Raw genomic sequence first — 13,832 nt, 5'->3', positions numbered from 1 at the left:
CTCTGTATTCCGCAATATCGTCGTTTGTAATACGACACGGCGTCGCTGTACCTCGCAATAGTGTCGTTTGTACTATGCCACAGCGTCGCTGTACTACGCAAACTGTTGTTTGTACTTCGAGATATCGTCGTAACTACTCTGCCATAGCGTCATTACTACTTTTTTATAGTGTCGTTAATACTCCGTAATAACGTCGTTGCTCAACCGTCTGAGCATCGATACTACAACGTCATAGTGTAGTTACTAATCCGTCATTGTCCTTACTACTTTGTCACATCGTCGTGACTATTTTGTCATAGCGTCGTTTGCACTCCGCCTAAGCGTTGTTAATTGTTCAGCAAAGCTTCGTTACTACTCTGTCATAGCGTCCTTGCTACCTCGTAATAGCATCGTTTGTATTGCGCCTAGGCATCATTACTTCTTCATCAAAGCGTCGTTACTACTTCGTTATAGCGTCGTTACTACTTCGTCATAGCGCCGTTACTACTTCGTCATAGCGTCGTTTTTACTCCGCCATAGTGTTGTTGTTAATACGTAATAGCGTCATTGCTTCTCCGTCGTAGCGTCGTTGCCATTTCGCAAAGGCATAATCTGTTAAAGCGTCGTTATTACTACGTCAAAGCGACCTTTGTAGTGCACCATAACGTCGTTGTTGCTCCACTATAGCTTTGTTTCTACTTCGTTATAGGGTCATAGCGTCATTTGTGATCCGCAATAGCGTCGTTGCTACACCGTGATAGCGATTTGCTATACCGTCATAGCGGCGTAGCTATTCCGTCATAACGTCGTTGCTAAACCGACATTGAGTCGTTTGTACTCAGTCATAGTGTCGTTTTTACTCCGTCATAGCGTCGTTATTACTCCGTCAAAGGATCGTTGCTACTTCGTTATAACACAGATGCTAGAACGTCATTGCGTCGTCACTTGTTAAAACGGCGTTATTACTACGTCAAATCGACCATTATAATGCACCATAACGTCGTTGTTGTTCCACTATAGCTTCGTTTTTACTTCGTTATAGGGTCATAACGTCGTGTTTTTTCTGTCATAGCGCTGTTGCTACTCCGCCATAGCGTTGTTACTACTGCGTAATAGCGTCGTTGATACTCCGTCAGAGCGTCGTTGGTACTTCGTCATAGCGTCGCTTCTACCATGAAAAAGCGTCGTTGCTACTTGGTCTTAACCTCGTTGCTAAACCATTATAACGTCGTTGCTTCTCCGTCATAGCGTCATTGGTTATCCGTCGAAGCTTCGTAGTAACTTAGTCATAGCGTCGTTGCTTCCAGTCATAGCGTCATGTATTACTCATCAGAGCTTCGTTTATACTCTGTCATCGTCGTTTGCTACTCCGCCATAACTTTTGGTTTGTACGCCTTCGTAGCGTCGTTGCTACACGGTCATAGCGTCGTTGCTAATCCGTCATTACGTCTTTCCTACTCCGTCATAGCGTCGTTGCTACTGAGTTATAGCGTCTTTGCTAGAGCGTCATAGCGTCGTTGCTACTCCGTTATAGCTTTCTTGCTACTTCGTCATAGCGCAATTGCTACTACGACATAGCGTCGTTTGCGATCCACCATAGCGTCGTCGCTACACCGTCATAGCGTCGTTGCTAATCCTACATTGCGTCGTTTGTACTCTGTCATAATGTCGCTACTACTCCGTCAAAGGTTCGTTTCTACTTCGACATAGCGTCGCCTGTACTCCGCAATAGCGTCGTTTAAATTCCGTCATCACGTCATTGCTACTCGGTCGTTACATCGTTTTAACTCCGTCATTACGTCGTTTGTAATCAGCCATATATAAACTGCAATACACTACATTAATGCAGAAGAACAATTAATTTATATCTCAATTTTAGCAGAAAATACATACTATTTAAGACTATACAGTTTTTAAATGAAATGTAAAATGTGAAATAGTAATCAGTAGAAAATTGCGAAATGGCTGTTCACTACGTGTTGTCTAGAAGCGATTAAAGAAACCGTGAAAAAGTGGACTAATTATTCACAAAAATAGTTTATGTATGCAACATTTAGTTTTCTACGCTTAAAATGTAAGAGTAAAATGTATGGAAAACATTTGCTTGATGTAACTAGAATGTATACTTACAATAAAACATATTTTGCATAACAACAGAGGCATTGGGTTACATCGCAGTATTGAAATTTATTTTATTGTCCAAAATTTCCAAATTATATACGGCATTTGTTCTTTATATCTTCCTTCAAAGTATAAATAAAAACTTACACTTTAAAAAGTGAGAAAACATGCCTTCATATTCAATTAAGTAACTGTCAAAAAATAGTAATTTATGCTAAAATATACTTTTGTATAATAATTTAGACGTGTTAAAATGATTTGAAGAGCAAAGGTGCTTTTTAATGAGAACCTAAACAGTTTAATTTAACATTTGTTAGATAAACCATCATGGTAGAACGATAATGTAGACAATAACGGTAGTTTTAGCAATAAACACTAGCTTCAGTGTCATGATCATCCGGTGAACACGGGAATGTTGCAGAACATCGGGATCCGCTCCGGGAACAGTCTGCAATTACAAGACGAAACAAAATCCTAAAACAAATAGATACACATGTGAAGATTCTGCGCATGCTTTTTGTATTTTTCAACATGCATTGTGTGTGTGCTTAGCGAAACAGCTTGGTTCTACAACTCATACCTTTGGCTCTTATGCAACCGTTGTGCTTGTCATAATGATAGTTAAATACGTATCATTCAATTTATTGCGAATGTTAGATGTATTGATAAATATAAAGGTACTTAAAACCATAAGCTAGAGGAATACCATAAACATTCCAAAACAATAGCTCCGCGGTCCGATACCCCCCCCCCCCCCCCCCCCCCCCCTAAAAAAAAACAGGGCCGTGACACAAGATTTGTTTGCAACAAATCTAGCATTAAGAGTCAATCTTATCATATTAGTGTGACTTATTGATCGATAACGATTTTCATACTTCTTGTGACAGTGACAGTGACCTTTGACCTAGTGACCCAAATTTCGATTGGGGCAATCTACTGTCAAACGCCCATGTACACGGGAATCATAAAGCCAACCGGCCCCTCCGTTCACAAGTAATTGATAGGAAACAATTTTCACTCTTGTCAGTGACCTTGGCCTTTGACCTAATTACCCCAATTTCAATAGGGGTCATCTACTGGCAAAGGCCAATGCACATGGTTAGTACCAAGCCAATTGGTCAATCCAAGTTATTGATCGGAAACGAGCTGGTCAACCGACATCCAGCAAAACAATTTACCCTCTCTTCTTCAAAGGGGGATATGATAACATTATATTACAACGGCATTCTGAATTATGTAGATTGAAACCTTTGCCATTGCTAAAAGTATTCATTAAAAAAACAATCAAAGAGATATCGGTCATATATTTCCAATATTTACAAAATATCATGTTCAAATCTGGTCCTGATACCTCCTAGTATAAATGTGGCATCAAATGCATCATTTATTTATTGTTTTCATTAATTGGACTTGTTCGTGTCTGGTCACTCATAAACTATGAAATAAACTGCACCGCTTTTTCAATAGTGTATTGTCTTTTTAAAGGGGCCTTTTCACAGATTTTGGCATTTTTTAACTTATTCATTAAATGCTTAATATTGATAAATGTAAACATTGGATCGTAAAAGCTCCAGTAAAAAATCAAGAATAAAATTAAAAAAAGGAAAAGAACATTGCCCGGAGCAGGTTTCGAACCAGTGACCCCTGGAGTCTTGCCAGAGTCCTGAAGTAAAAACGCTTTAGCCTACTGAGCTATTCCGCCGAGTACACATACTTGACGTATTTTATACCTTATATAAGCATTCTTCGTAGTTTCAAAAAATTTAACGACAAAAACAGAACTCTCCAAATTATTCAATCGTTTCGCGTTGCAACGCTTTATAATTTTTAGGTTTTAAAATCGTCAAAAGATGCATATAATGGCTATATTAGACCATGGTAAATGTTCAGTATTACTGTTTCCTCACAAATATCATAACTAAAACGAAAATTTGCGAATCTGAAACAACTTTTTACAATTTTGTCAATTTACCAAAGCGTGAAAAGATCCCTTTAATAATTCTTAACACAAACCTCACACACGTTACCACATATTGTTTATTAATACGAAATTTATTTAACCTGAATTTCATTCGCATATTATCATACATATGGAATGAACCTTTAATTACTTACTTAACATGAAACTCCGTCCGTTCGAGTAAGTGAATGTCCCCATCAATGTTCAGTATCCTCTCCTTTCTTCCTTGGTCCGATGTTTCATCATGCGGGTCCATAAGTCGTAGCTTCAACTCATCAGCAGTAAACACAGTTAAGCAGGCAGGTGTATTACTGTCCTAATAAGGCATTCCATACGTTAACAAGAGATGTGTTTGTCAGAAACACAATGTCCCCTTCTGCGCCGCTTTGACGGCATATATTTGACCTTTGACATTGAAGGATGACCTTGACCTTTCACCACTCAAAATGTGCAGCTCCATTAGATACACATGCATGCCAAATATCAAGTTGCTTTCTTCAATATTGCAAAAGTTATGACCAATGTAAAAGTTTTCGGACGGACTGACGGACAGTTCAAAAACTATATTCCATCCTTCGAGGGCATAATAATGTGGAAAAAACCCATATGCTTTTATACCAGAAATTTTACTTAAAACACACATGTAGAGCAAAACAATCCGGTTGGTATGATTTTGTACAGAAGTTAAACGGTTCAACGAATAAAACAATGATATAGCGTTCTTTCAAAACGTTAAAGATTTTAATTAACTATTGCAATGGTCGCGGCGTTTATCCGAATCATGCATAGCAGTGCCTTATGTTCTACCAAAATGTAAGACCTTGAAAAGAGACGAAACAATTAAATAGATGAAGTTCGGCAGCTACAAGTAAAATAGTTTTGACCGTAGAAATCTGGAAGCTGGAAGGTTCAAAACTTCGCAATTTTCGATTAATACTTACTATTTCGGAATCCCGACTGTACATTTTGTAAAGAAGCTTCAAATACTGTAATTTTCCGCCCGGTTTGGATAAAAACACATGCGAGACATTAGTCACGCGGTCTTGTTCGTGAGGTTTTGACGGGTTACAGCTTAATGACATCATCTCTGCGAGCATTACGACGCCAGTAAATCTTCCTTCGATAGTAGAGAACCCTGCCCTAAAAAACTACAAACTTGATATCCTGCACTTTTACAAACGAAAGACGGAAACCAAAAAGTAATCACAATCAAACTCATAGCAAAGACCATACATCAATGACAAGTGGTTGCTACGTTCCTTCGTCTAATTACAATGATCAGTCTTACCAATAATTTAAGACCACATGACAAACAGTTTAGTATTTTTAGGCTTTTCAACTTTATATAATCATTAATAAGACATTTATACTGGTAAGTTTTGGTAGACTCGGAGTCAGCAACATTTGTCACGCTCCCAATATTGTCGACATCAGTTTCCTGGCCTTGTGGAGACTTGTTTTGTGTATCGGTGAGTTCTTTAATCCTGGCTAAATTAGCTGAATTACGTAGTGTAAATTCAGAAGGGGCCTTTATCTCTACGTTGAGACTTCGAGTCCGGGAAAGCATTAACATCATTGACATCACGGATGCTTGAAAGAAATGTTTGCCCTGATAATAATTTCACGCCACTCCAAAAGATAAATAAAAAACGTTAGTCTTTATTGTTCACGTTGACATTCAATATAACGCTTTAGTGACAACGAACATGATTGTAAACGTAATTGTATATATCATTTAAATAACTTTGCAAAATAATATGATTTCGCACAAAACTTCACCACAATGGTGTTAGATTTAACTAGAGACCAGACTTGCGACCTTTTTAAAATAGCTTGTATGTGTCGCCTCCAGCTGCATCAATTTGACAGGAAAGCAAAAGTTCCAAATGGATAATTTCATGTTATGAAAAGGAGCATATCGGTAACACACATTTGTGTTTTAAAGTTAATTCTAACAAACAAATGTACGGGAATGTGTTATATTCTGATACGGACACTTACTGACCAGAAATACACAGCTTTTGGTGCCAATAAAGTTGGATTATATTATATTTTTTATTTAAAACACTCGATTCCGATATGTATTTTTGTAGCGACCTACCTGGGTATCTCATAACACCCCAGTGCCTTCTTGTTTCGGACGTATAAATTATGTCACCCCATAATCCATAGCCGACGAGAAGAATGGAATAGGAAATGAGTTTCCCATTCGAGAATACACGGCTTATGTTCTTCTTAGAGCGAAATCCTGATAAATGAATCGAAGAAGTAACAAGTATATACAGCGATTATAGTGCCACAAACATGTCATGTTTTCTAATCTACAAATCACACGGTTGTTTACAAATTTTTACGGTGCATATACACGTACAGTTTATTTTGAAACCAACAATACAACATGATTATATGCCACAAACTGCATTTTGGTATGGTTGTTTTTGTTTCCAAAGTGGACATTTAAATTGAAACAAGAGGTTACAGGCGTGTGGTAATGTAAATCAAACGCAAAAAGATTCATATATGTGAACACATATTGAACAAGAGCACCGAATAACGGGTGCCAACGCTCGGCTGCTGGTGCAGTTTTGAATAAATTAAAGCTTGGCAGAATTGTTTTAGAGGTCACAGTGACCTTGACCTTTGACCTTGTGACCCAAAAATGGGTGTGGCGTGTAGAACTTATCAAGGTGCATCTACATATTAAGTTTCAAAGTTGTAGGTGGAAGCACTTTGGTTTAAGAGCAAAATGTCAAGGTTTTAGCACGACGCGAACGGCGGACGGCACACGGCGGACGACACGACGAGCTGGCTATGACAATACCTCGGGTTTTCTCCGAAAACAGCCGAGCTAAAAATGTACATATAGGTTACAATACACTAAATACTTTTGGTGTTCAATGCTATACCCTCTAAAAACAAAATCTTCATTTATTTGAAGACACAATTCTCTGTACGGGCACTTGCCATGACTTTATTTTTGAATATTTCTGTGTTCATGTGGTAGGGAAAACATTGTTGTATACTACAAATTCCCTGTTTTGCTTTTAGGTTGGAGACTACATAAGACTTTGACAGTTGGCGGGAAACCATCATCAACTGGAGAGATGCCGGTAAAAAGATGGCCATAAAACAGTGACCGCTGATTCGCATTGAGTTCTTTCTTACATATTGGATGACCTATGTTTTTTATTGTTTAAATCATTGCGGCTTGGAATGCTCTTTAAGAAAAGGTATGGTTATGGGGGTGTCTACGCGCAAAAGTTTGACTTTATTTTTTGTTAAAGTTATTGCTTTTACATTGAATTTGTGCAGGAAATCTTTTGGTATGTTGTGACCTAAACTAATTTATGATAAAAATGAAATATCATCTGCAAGTGCAAAATATGACTGGGAAAGCAGATTTTTGGTCATTTCTTAGCAAAAGGGAAGAAAATAAGTGCATTAAATGCATGAATTCAGATTATTTGACCTGGAATAGTTGTTTTTCAAGTTGACCCCCCACCCTTATATATTGGAATAAGGGCTAAATTGCTTTCCGACTTAAATTCAACTGCATATTGGTTGACCGTGTCGCGTTAATGTGTTACATGAAGTTAGAATTCAACGCCAGGGACTCCGTGATCGAGTAACGCAACTAAAACTTTTGCGAAAAGCATGAACATTCAAACAGAGCCCCATTTCACCGACATGGAATGGCAGGCATTTTTACAGTATGGACAGTGCAGCAGATGCTTAACTGAGCCAGCCTTCATATTTAGTACAATCATGAATTGAGCAAGATTTTATCACTTCATATTATTCATAAAAGTACACTTAAAATACATAAATGCATGTTTTTGTTTCATTTTTTTTATCTTTTTCTATTGGGTATTTTGACTTTTTCAGGAAGAGGAATGTCTGCGACTAAGTCAAGGGCCACTGGATAAGGGTTGTTGATGGCAAAACAGGTAATAATATCATTTTGTTATCATGTACACAAGCAAATAAGCATATGTATGATGCTTTAGGTGTAAAAGACTGTCATAATCAGGATTGTGGTCACTCACACCCTTGCCGTCATGTAATTCTCCTCGCAGTTTGTATTGATAGTTCCGCGTCCTGACATGTAAAGCTCGTGCTTTGTTGGCAGCTGAAGTTGGCACTTAACAGGGTTATCCTTGTTCCTGAGCATGTATGCAGTACAGCTGAGTTGATTTGCTACTTGTTACCCTACAATTAGCTTGTTTTTGGTATTGTTTTCTCACAATATGCTTATATTCATGTTTCCGGCTTAAAATGGTGTCGCGCCTTACTTAAACATAGGATTGTTATAGCAAGTGTCCCCTTCATCATTTACCTTAGAGGGATTTTTTTGACAAAATTTGGCACTTTCAGCAACTTGTTTTGTTTTTTATTTGGTACATGCTTCTCTCATTCAGTGATTTAATGACAGTATTGTCCTTATTCTTTTTTCTTTGCATAGAAAGGTGACATGAATCATTGATATTTGTTGTGTTGAGAATTCTGCAGGAAGCTGTGTCCCCAAAAGAAGTACAAGAAACCCCTTTCAGGACACTGCCTTGATCTGAACTGCCTTTCTACCCCTGTTACTACATGGAACATCATTGCTAAGCTTATAATGCTTGCCTACATATGTGTTTTTTGTTCAATTTAACTTTTCCTTCCAGCTTAAACCCCCCCCCCCCAACAAATGAGCATTGTATTCTTTCGCTTGGTTACAAACCCCATTTGGACCAGATTGCCACCATAAAAATAGCCTAAAGTACTTATTTTGTGTCCAAAATATGAAAATTTGTATTGTCTTGAACCTCTAAATGAGAGCTGGCAATGCATTTTGACCATCTGCTGCAGTTAAAAGGCACCCATGACATTACATGCTAGAATATTTCATTGGCGGCTGGTAAATAAATGGGCACCGATCGACAAGGCGCTTTCAAGATTTTACACTTTTATTGGTGTGAAATAACAAGTTATTGGAAGCTTATTGATTTCTACACTTCAAAGTATCTTTGATCTCTCATTTTGACTAATTAGTTTATTGTCTTGGATGAAATTGGATTGTTTTTGCTTTGAAATTGGCATTTTTGGGATGATTAAAAAAAAACACACAAAAAAGACATTATCAAAATTGCTTAGAGTGAAAATATCTAACAAATTCATTCTTTCCCCACCACACATTAGCCCCACTTGCATGTCTTTTTGGTTTGTTTTGGTATTTTATTGCAGATATTGAACACAACAGCTTTAAATCTTAAAGGGGCAGTTAAGCTTTAACAGGCCTAATATCGCCTTCTTCGGACTGAAAACACCCGCGTATGAAAATATGATACAGAATGGCCAAATGGACAGCTAATCCAGCCAAACTTAATATATTGGTGCAATATGGATGGGATGATAATAATATGAAAGAAAAACACATTTCAGTAAAAATAAATTTCTCTTATAGGTTACAATACACTAAATACTTTTGGTGTTCAATGCTATACCCTCTAAAAACAAAATCTTCATTTATTTGAAGACACAATTCTCTGTACGGGCACTTGCCATGACTTTATTTTTGAATATTTCTGTGTTCATGTGGTAGGGAAAACATTGTTGTATACTACAAATTCCCTGTTTTGCTTTTAGGTTGGAGACTACATAAGACTTTGACAGTTGGCGGGAAACCATCATCAACTGGAGAGATGCCGGTAAAAAGATGGCCATAAAACAGTGACCGCTGATTCGCATTGAGTTCTTTCTTACATATTGGATGACCTATGTTTTTTATTGTTTAAATCATTGCGGCTTGGAATGCTCTTTAAGAAAAGGTATGGTTATGGGGGTGTCTACGCGCAAAAGTTTGACTTTATTTTTTGTTAAAGTTATTGCTTTTACATTGAATTTGTGCAGGAAATCTTTTGGTATGTTGTGACCTAAACTAATTTATGATAAAAATGAAATATCATCTGCAAGTGCAAAATATGACTGGGAAAGCAGATTTTTGGTCATTTCTTAGCAAAAGGGAAGAAAATAAGTGCATTAAATGCATGAATTCAGATTATTTGACCTGGAATAGTTGTTTTTCAAGTTGACCCCCCACCCTTATATATTGGAATAAGGGCTAAATTGCTTTCCGACTTAAATTCAACCGCATATTGGTTGACCGTGTCGCGTTAATGTGTTACATGAAGTTAGAATTCAACGCCAGGGACTCCGTGATCGAGTAACGCAACTAAAACTTTTGCGAAAAGCATGAACATTCAAACAGAGCCCCATTTCACCGACATGGAATGGCAGGCATTTTTACAGTATGGACAGTGCAGCAGATGCTTAACTGAGCCAGCCTTCATATTTAGTACAATCATGAATTGAGCAAGATTTTATCACTTCATATTATTCATAAAAGTACACTTAAAATACATAAATGCATGTTTTTGTTTCATTTTTTTTATCTTTTTCTATTGGGTATTTTGACTTTTTCAGGAAGAGGAATGTCTGCGACTAAGTCAAGGGCCACTGGATAAGGGTTGTTGATGGCAAAACAGGTAATAATATCATTTTGTTATCATGTACACAAGCAAATAAGCATATGTATGATGCTTTAGGTGTAAAAGACTGTCATAATCAGGATTGTGGTCACTCACACCCTTGCCGTCATGTAATTCTCCTCGCAGTTTGTATTGATAGTTCCGCGTCCTGACATGTAAAGCTCGTGCTTTGTTGGCAGCTGAAGTTGGCACTTAACAGGGTTATCCTTGTTCCTGAGCATGTATGCAGTACAGCTGAGTTGATTTGCTACTTGTTACCCTACAATTAGCTTGTTTTTGGTATTGTTTTCTCACAATATGCTTATATTCATGTTTCCGGCTTAAAATGGTGTCGCGCCTTACTTAAACATAGGATTGTTATAGCAAGTGTCCCCTTCATCATTTACCTTAGAGGGATTTTTTTGACAAAATTTGGCACTTTCAGCTACTTGTTTTGTTTTTTATTTGGTACATGCTTCTCTCATTCAGTGATTTAATGACAGTATTGTCCTTATTCTTTTTTCTTTGCATAGAAAGGTGACATGAATCATTGATATTTGTTGTGTTGAGAATTCTGCAGGAAGCTGTGTCCCCAAAAGAAGTACAAGAAACCCCTTTCAGGACACTGCCTTGATCTGAACTGCCTTTCTACCCCTGTTACTACATGGAACATCATTGCTAAGCTTATAATGCTTGCCTACATATGTGTGTTTTGTTCAATTTAACTTTTCCTTCCAGCTTAAACCCCCCCCCCAACAAATGAGCATTGTATTCTTTCGCTTGGTTACAAACTCCCATTTGGACCAGATTGCCACCATAAAAATAGCCTAAAGTACTTATTTTGTGTCCAAAATATGAAAATTTGTATTGTCTTGAACCTCTAAATGAGAGCTGGCAATGCATTTTGACCATCTGCTGCAGTTAAAAGGCACCCATGACATTACATGCTAGAATATTTCATTGGCGGCTGGTAAATAAATGGGCACCGATCGACAAGGCGCTTTCAAGATTTTACACTTTTATTGGTGTGAAATAACAAGTTATTGGAAGCTTATTGATTTCTACACTTCAAAGTATCTTTGATCTCTCATTTTGACTAATTAGTTTATTGTCTTGGATGAAATTGGATTGTTTTTGCTTTGAAATTGGCATTTTTGGGATGATTAAAAAAAAACACACAAAAAAGACATTATCAAAATTGCTTAGAGTGAAAATATCTAACAAATTCATTCTTTCCCCACCACACATTAGCCCCACTTGCATGTCTTTTTGGTTTGTTTTGGTATTTTATTGCAGATATTGAACACAACAGCTTTAAATCTTAAAGGGGCAGTTAAGCTTTAACAGGCCTAATATCGCCTTCTTCGGACTGAAAACACCCGCGTATGAAAATATGATACAGAATGGCCAAATGGACAGCTAATCCAGCCAAACTTAATATATTGGTGCAATATGGATGGGATGATAATAATATGAAAGAAAAACACATTTCAGTAAAAATAAATTTCTCTTATAGGTTACAATACACTAAATACTTTTGGTGTTCAATGCTATACCCTCTAAAAACAAAATCTTCATTTATTTGAAGACACAATTCTCTGTACGGGCACTTGCCATGACTTTATTTTTGAATATTTCTGTGTTCATGTGGTAGGGAAAACATTGTTGTATACTACAAATTCCCTGTTTTGCTTTTAGGTTGGAGACTACATAAGACTTTGACAGTTGGCGGGAAACCATCATCAACTGGAGAGATGCCGGTAAAAAGATGGCCATAAAACAGTGACCGCTGATTCGCATTGAGTTCTTTCTTACATATTGGATGACCTATGTTTTTTATTGTTTAAATCATTGCGGCTTGGAATGCTCTTTAAGAAAAGGTATGGTTATGGGGGTGTCTACGCGCAAAAGTTTGACTTTATTTTTTGTTAAAGTTATTGCTTTTACATTGAATTTGTGCAGGAAATCTTTTGGTATGTTGTGACCTATAAGCTAGAATTATCTGGTTAATATACACGAACGAATTAACTTTGATGAATAGATCATTTAGTAAACAAGTGAATAAGGAATATCATGATTTTTTTAGATGAAAACTGTATAGGACTAAACGAAAAATAACGAAAAAAGTATGTGATTTTATCAATGCATCATATTTACTGTTTGCATACCCAGAACAGCCGCGTACACTGCAGTCGCAATGTCAAAGTTCCCCATTTGTTCCCGTGCAATTCCGTTGCCGGTTCCTGTATAATTCAGTGTGCATTTATTCGAATAATATTTACAACGCAGTTGTTTAAACATTGCAGAGAACGTCGTATATGTGTTTGTATGATTTGTATTTGTATATTCCGCTCCCCTGTGCTTTTTAGTTTGTGTTACATATATATGTACAAAATTGAGTCCATTATTTAAAAAATGTACTTCAACATACCACAGGGAATGATAGCGATTGCAACTGGAAACTCAGGTGGCCAAAAGTTGGGATCATTAACGTCACCACCTGTATCAGCCGCCATTCGCCGAATCAAACCATTGGCCGCTTCATGGTATAGTCCGTCCCCACCAACAACAGCTATCCTTTTTTTGAAACAAATAAACCATTACATTATTGGTAAAATAATATTTGAACTGTGAAAGAATAGTTTTTGGAAATCTTGGTAAACCATTTGACACACTATTCCTGTAGTCCATTGGCTAATGAACACAATCATATTGATGTCACAGAGACAACAGAAGGACGGAATTTTTCACAAGAATCCTTAAGTTCAGGTAATAGACAAATTTTCTGTATAGGAGTTGATACTGTTTATGGCCAAACAGCACTCAACATGATTGAACTATGGTCTGGCAAAGCACAAATACATCAACGAAAAACAAATTCCTTTAAAACAAACAGCTACAATTGATGACATAGATAAGGTTGATTTGTGTGGATTAAACCGATAAGCTACTTTACATCGATTGTAAATTATTACAAAATACTTGTAAAAGTTTAAACAACGTCAATTGCTTGAAACAAAAACAAAACCGACTTACCCGTCGATAGAGCTTAAATCATATATGGCCAGTATTTCTTCTGTGTGATGTGCTCTAGACGTTAATGAAAGAAACAATTAGATACGTATATGTTTGGCCTTTATAGTGTAAACTCATCTCCAGAAATAGTCTGAGGAGTAACGTTCAATTCGTTATAAAGCACACGCGCTTCACCGTTCACATCATTTTTACGTGAAATATTTAAACCCTTACACAGCTGATATTCC

At 37.0% G+C, this 13,832-nt stretch overlaps 1 protein-coding gene and 1 long non-coding RNA gene across 2 annotated transcripts; one reads left to right on the top strand and one right to left on the bottom strand.

The window, feature by feature from the left end:
* Positions 1-2,493: 2,493 nt before the first annotated feature.
* LOC127835932 (uncharacterized) lies at positions 2,494-13,663 on the bottom strand. The gene is made up of 8 exons (XM_052362352.1): positions 13,606-13,663; positions 13,001-13,146; positions 12,738-12,812; positions 6,162-6,308; positions 5,431-5,650; positions 5,002-5,200; positions 4,216-4,376; positions 2,494-2,548 (listed from the first exon to the last, which is right to left on the bottom strand). Exons 2-8 carry the CDS (start codon positions 13,083-13,085, stop codon positions 2,494-2,496), a joined length of 942 nt encoding a protein of 313 aa, XP_052218312.1. The 5' UTR covers positions 13,086-13,146; positions 13,606-13,663.
* On the top strand, positions 6,926-12,556 carry LOC127835169 (uncharacterized). The gene is made up of 5 exons (XR_008028396.1): positions 6,926-7,170; positions 7,946-8,007; positions 9,689-9,750; positions 10,526-10,587; positions 12,268-12,556. It is a non-coding gene; the product is annotated as an uncharacterized LOC127835169 (long non-coding RNA).
* Positions 13,664-13,832: the final 169 nt, after the last annotated feature.

This window comes from Dreissena polymorpha, chromosome 6 (assembly GCF_020536995.1).
Source record: "Dreissena polymorpha isolate Duluth1 chromosome 6, UMN_Dpol_1.0, whole genome shotgun sequence".
NCBI lineage: Eukaryota > Metazoa > Mollusca > Bivalvia > Myida > Dreissenidae > Dreissena > Dreissena polymorpha.
Note: the sequence above shows the minus strand (reverse complement) of the source record. Positions and strands in the feature narration are given on the sequence as shown.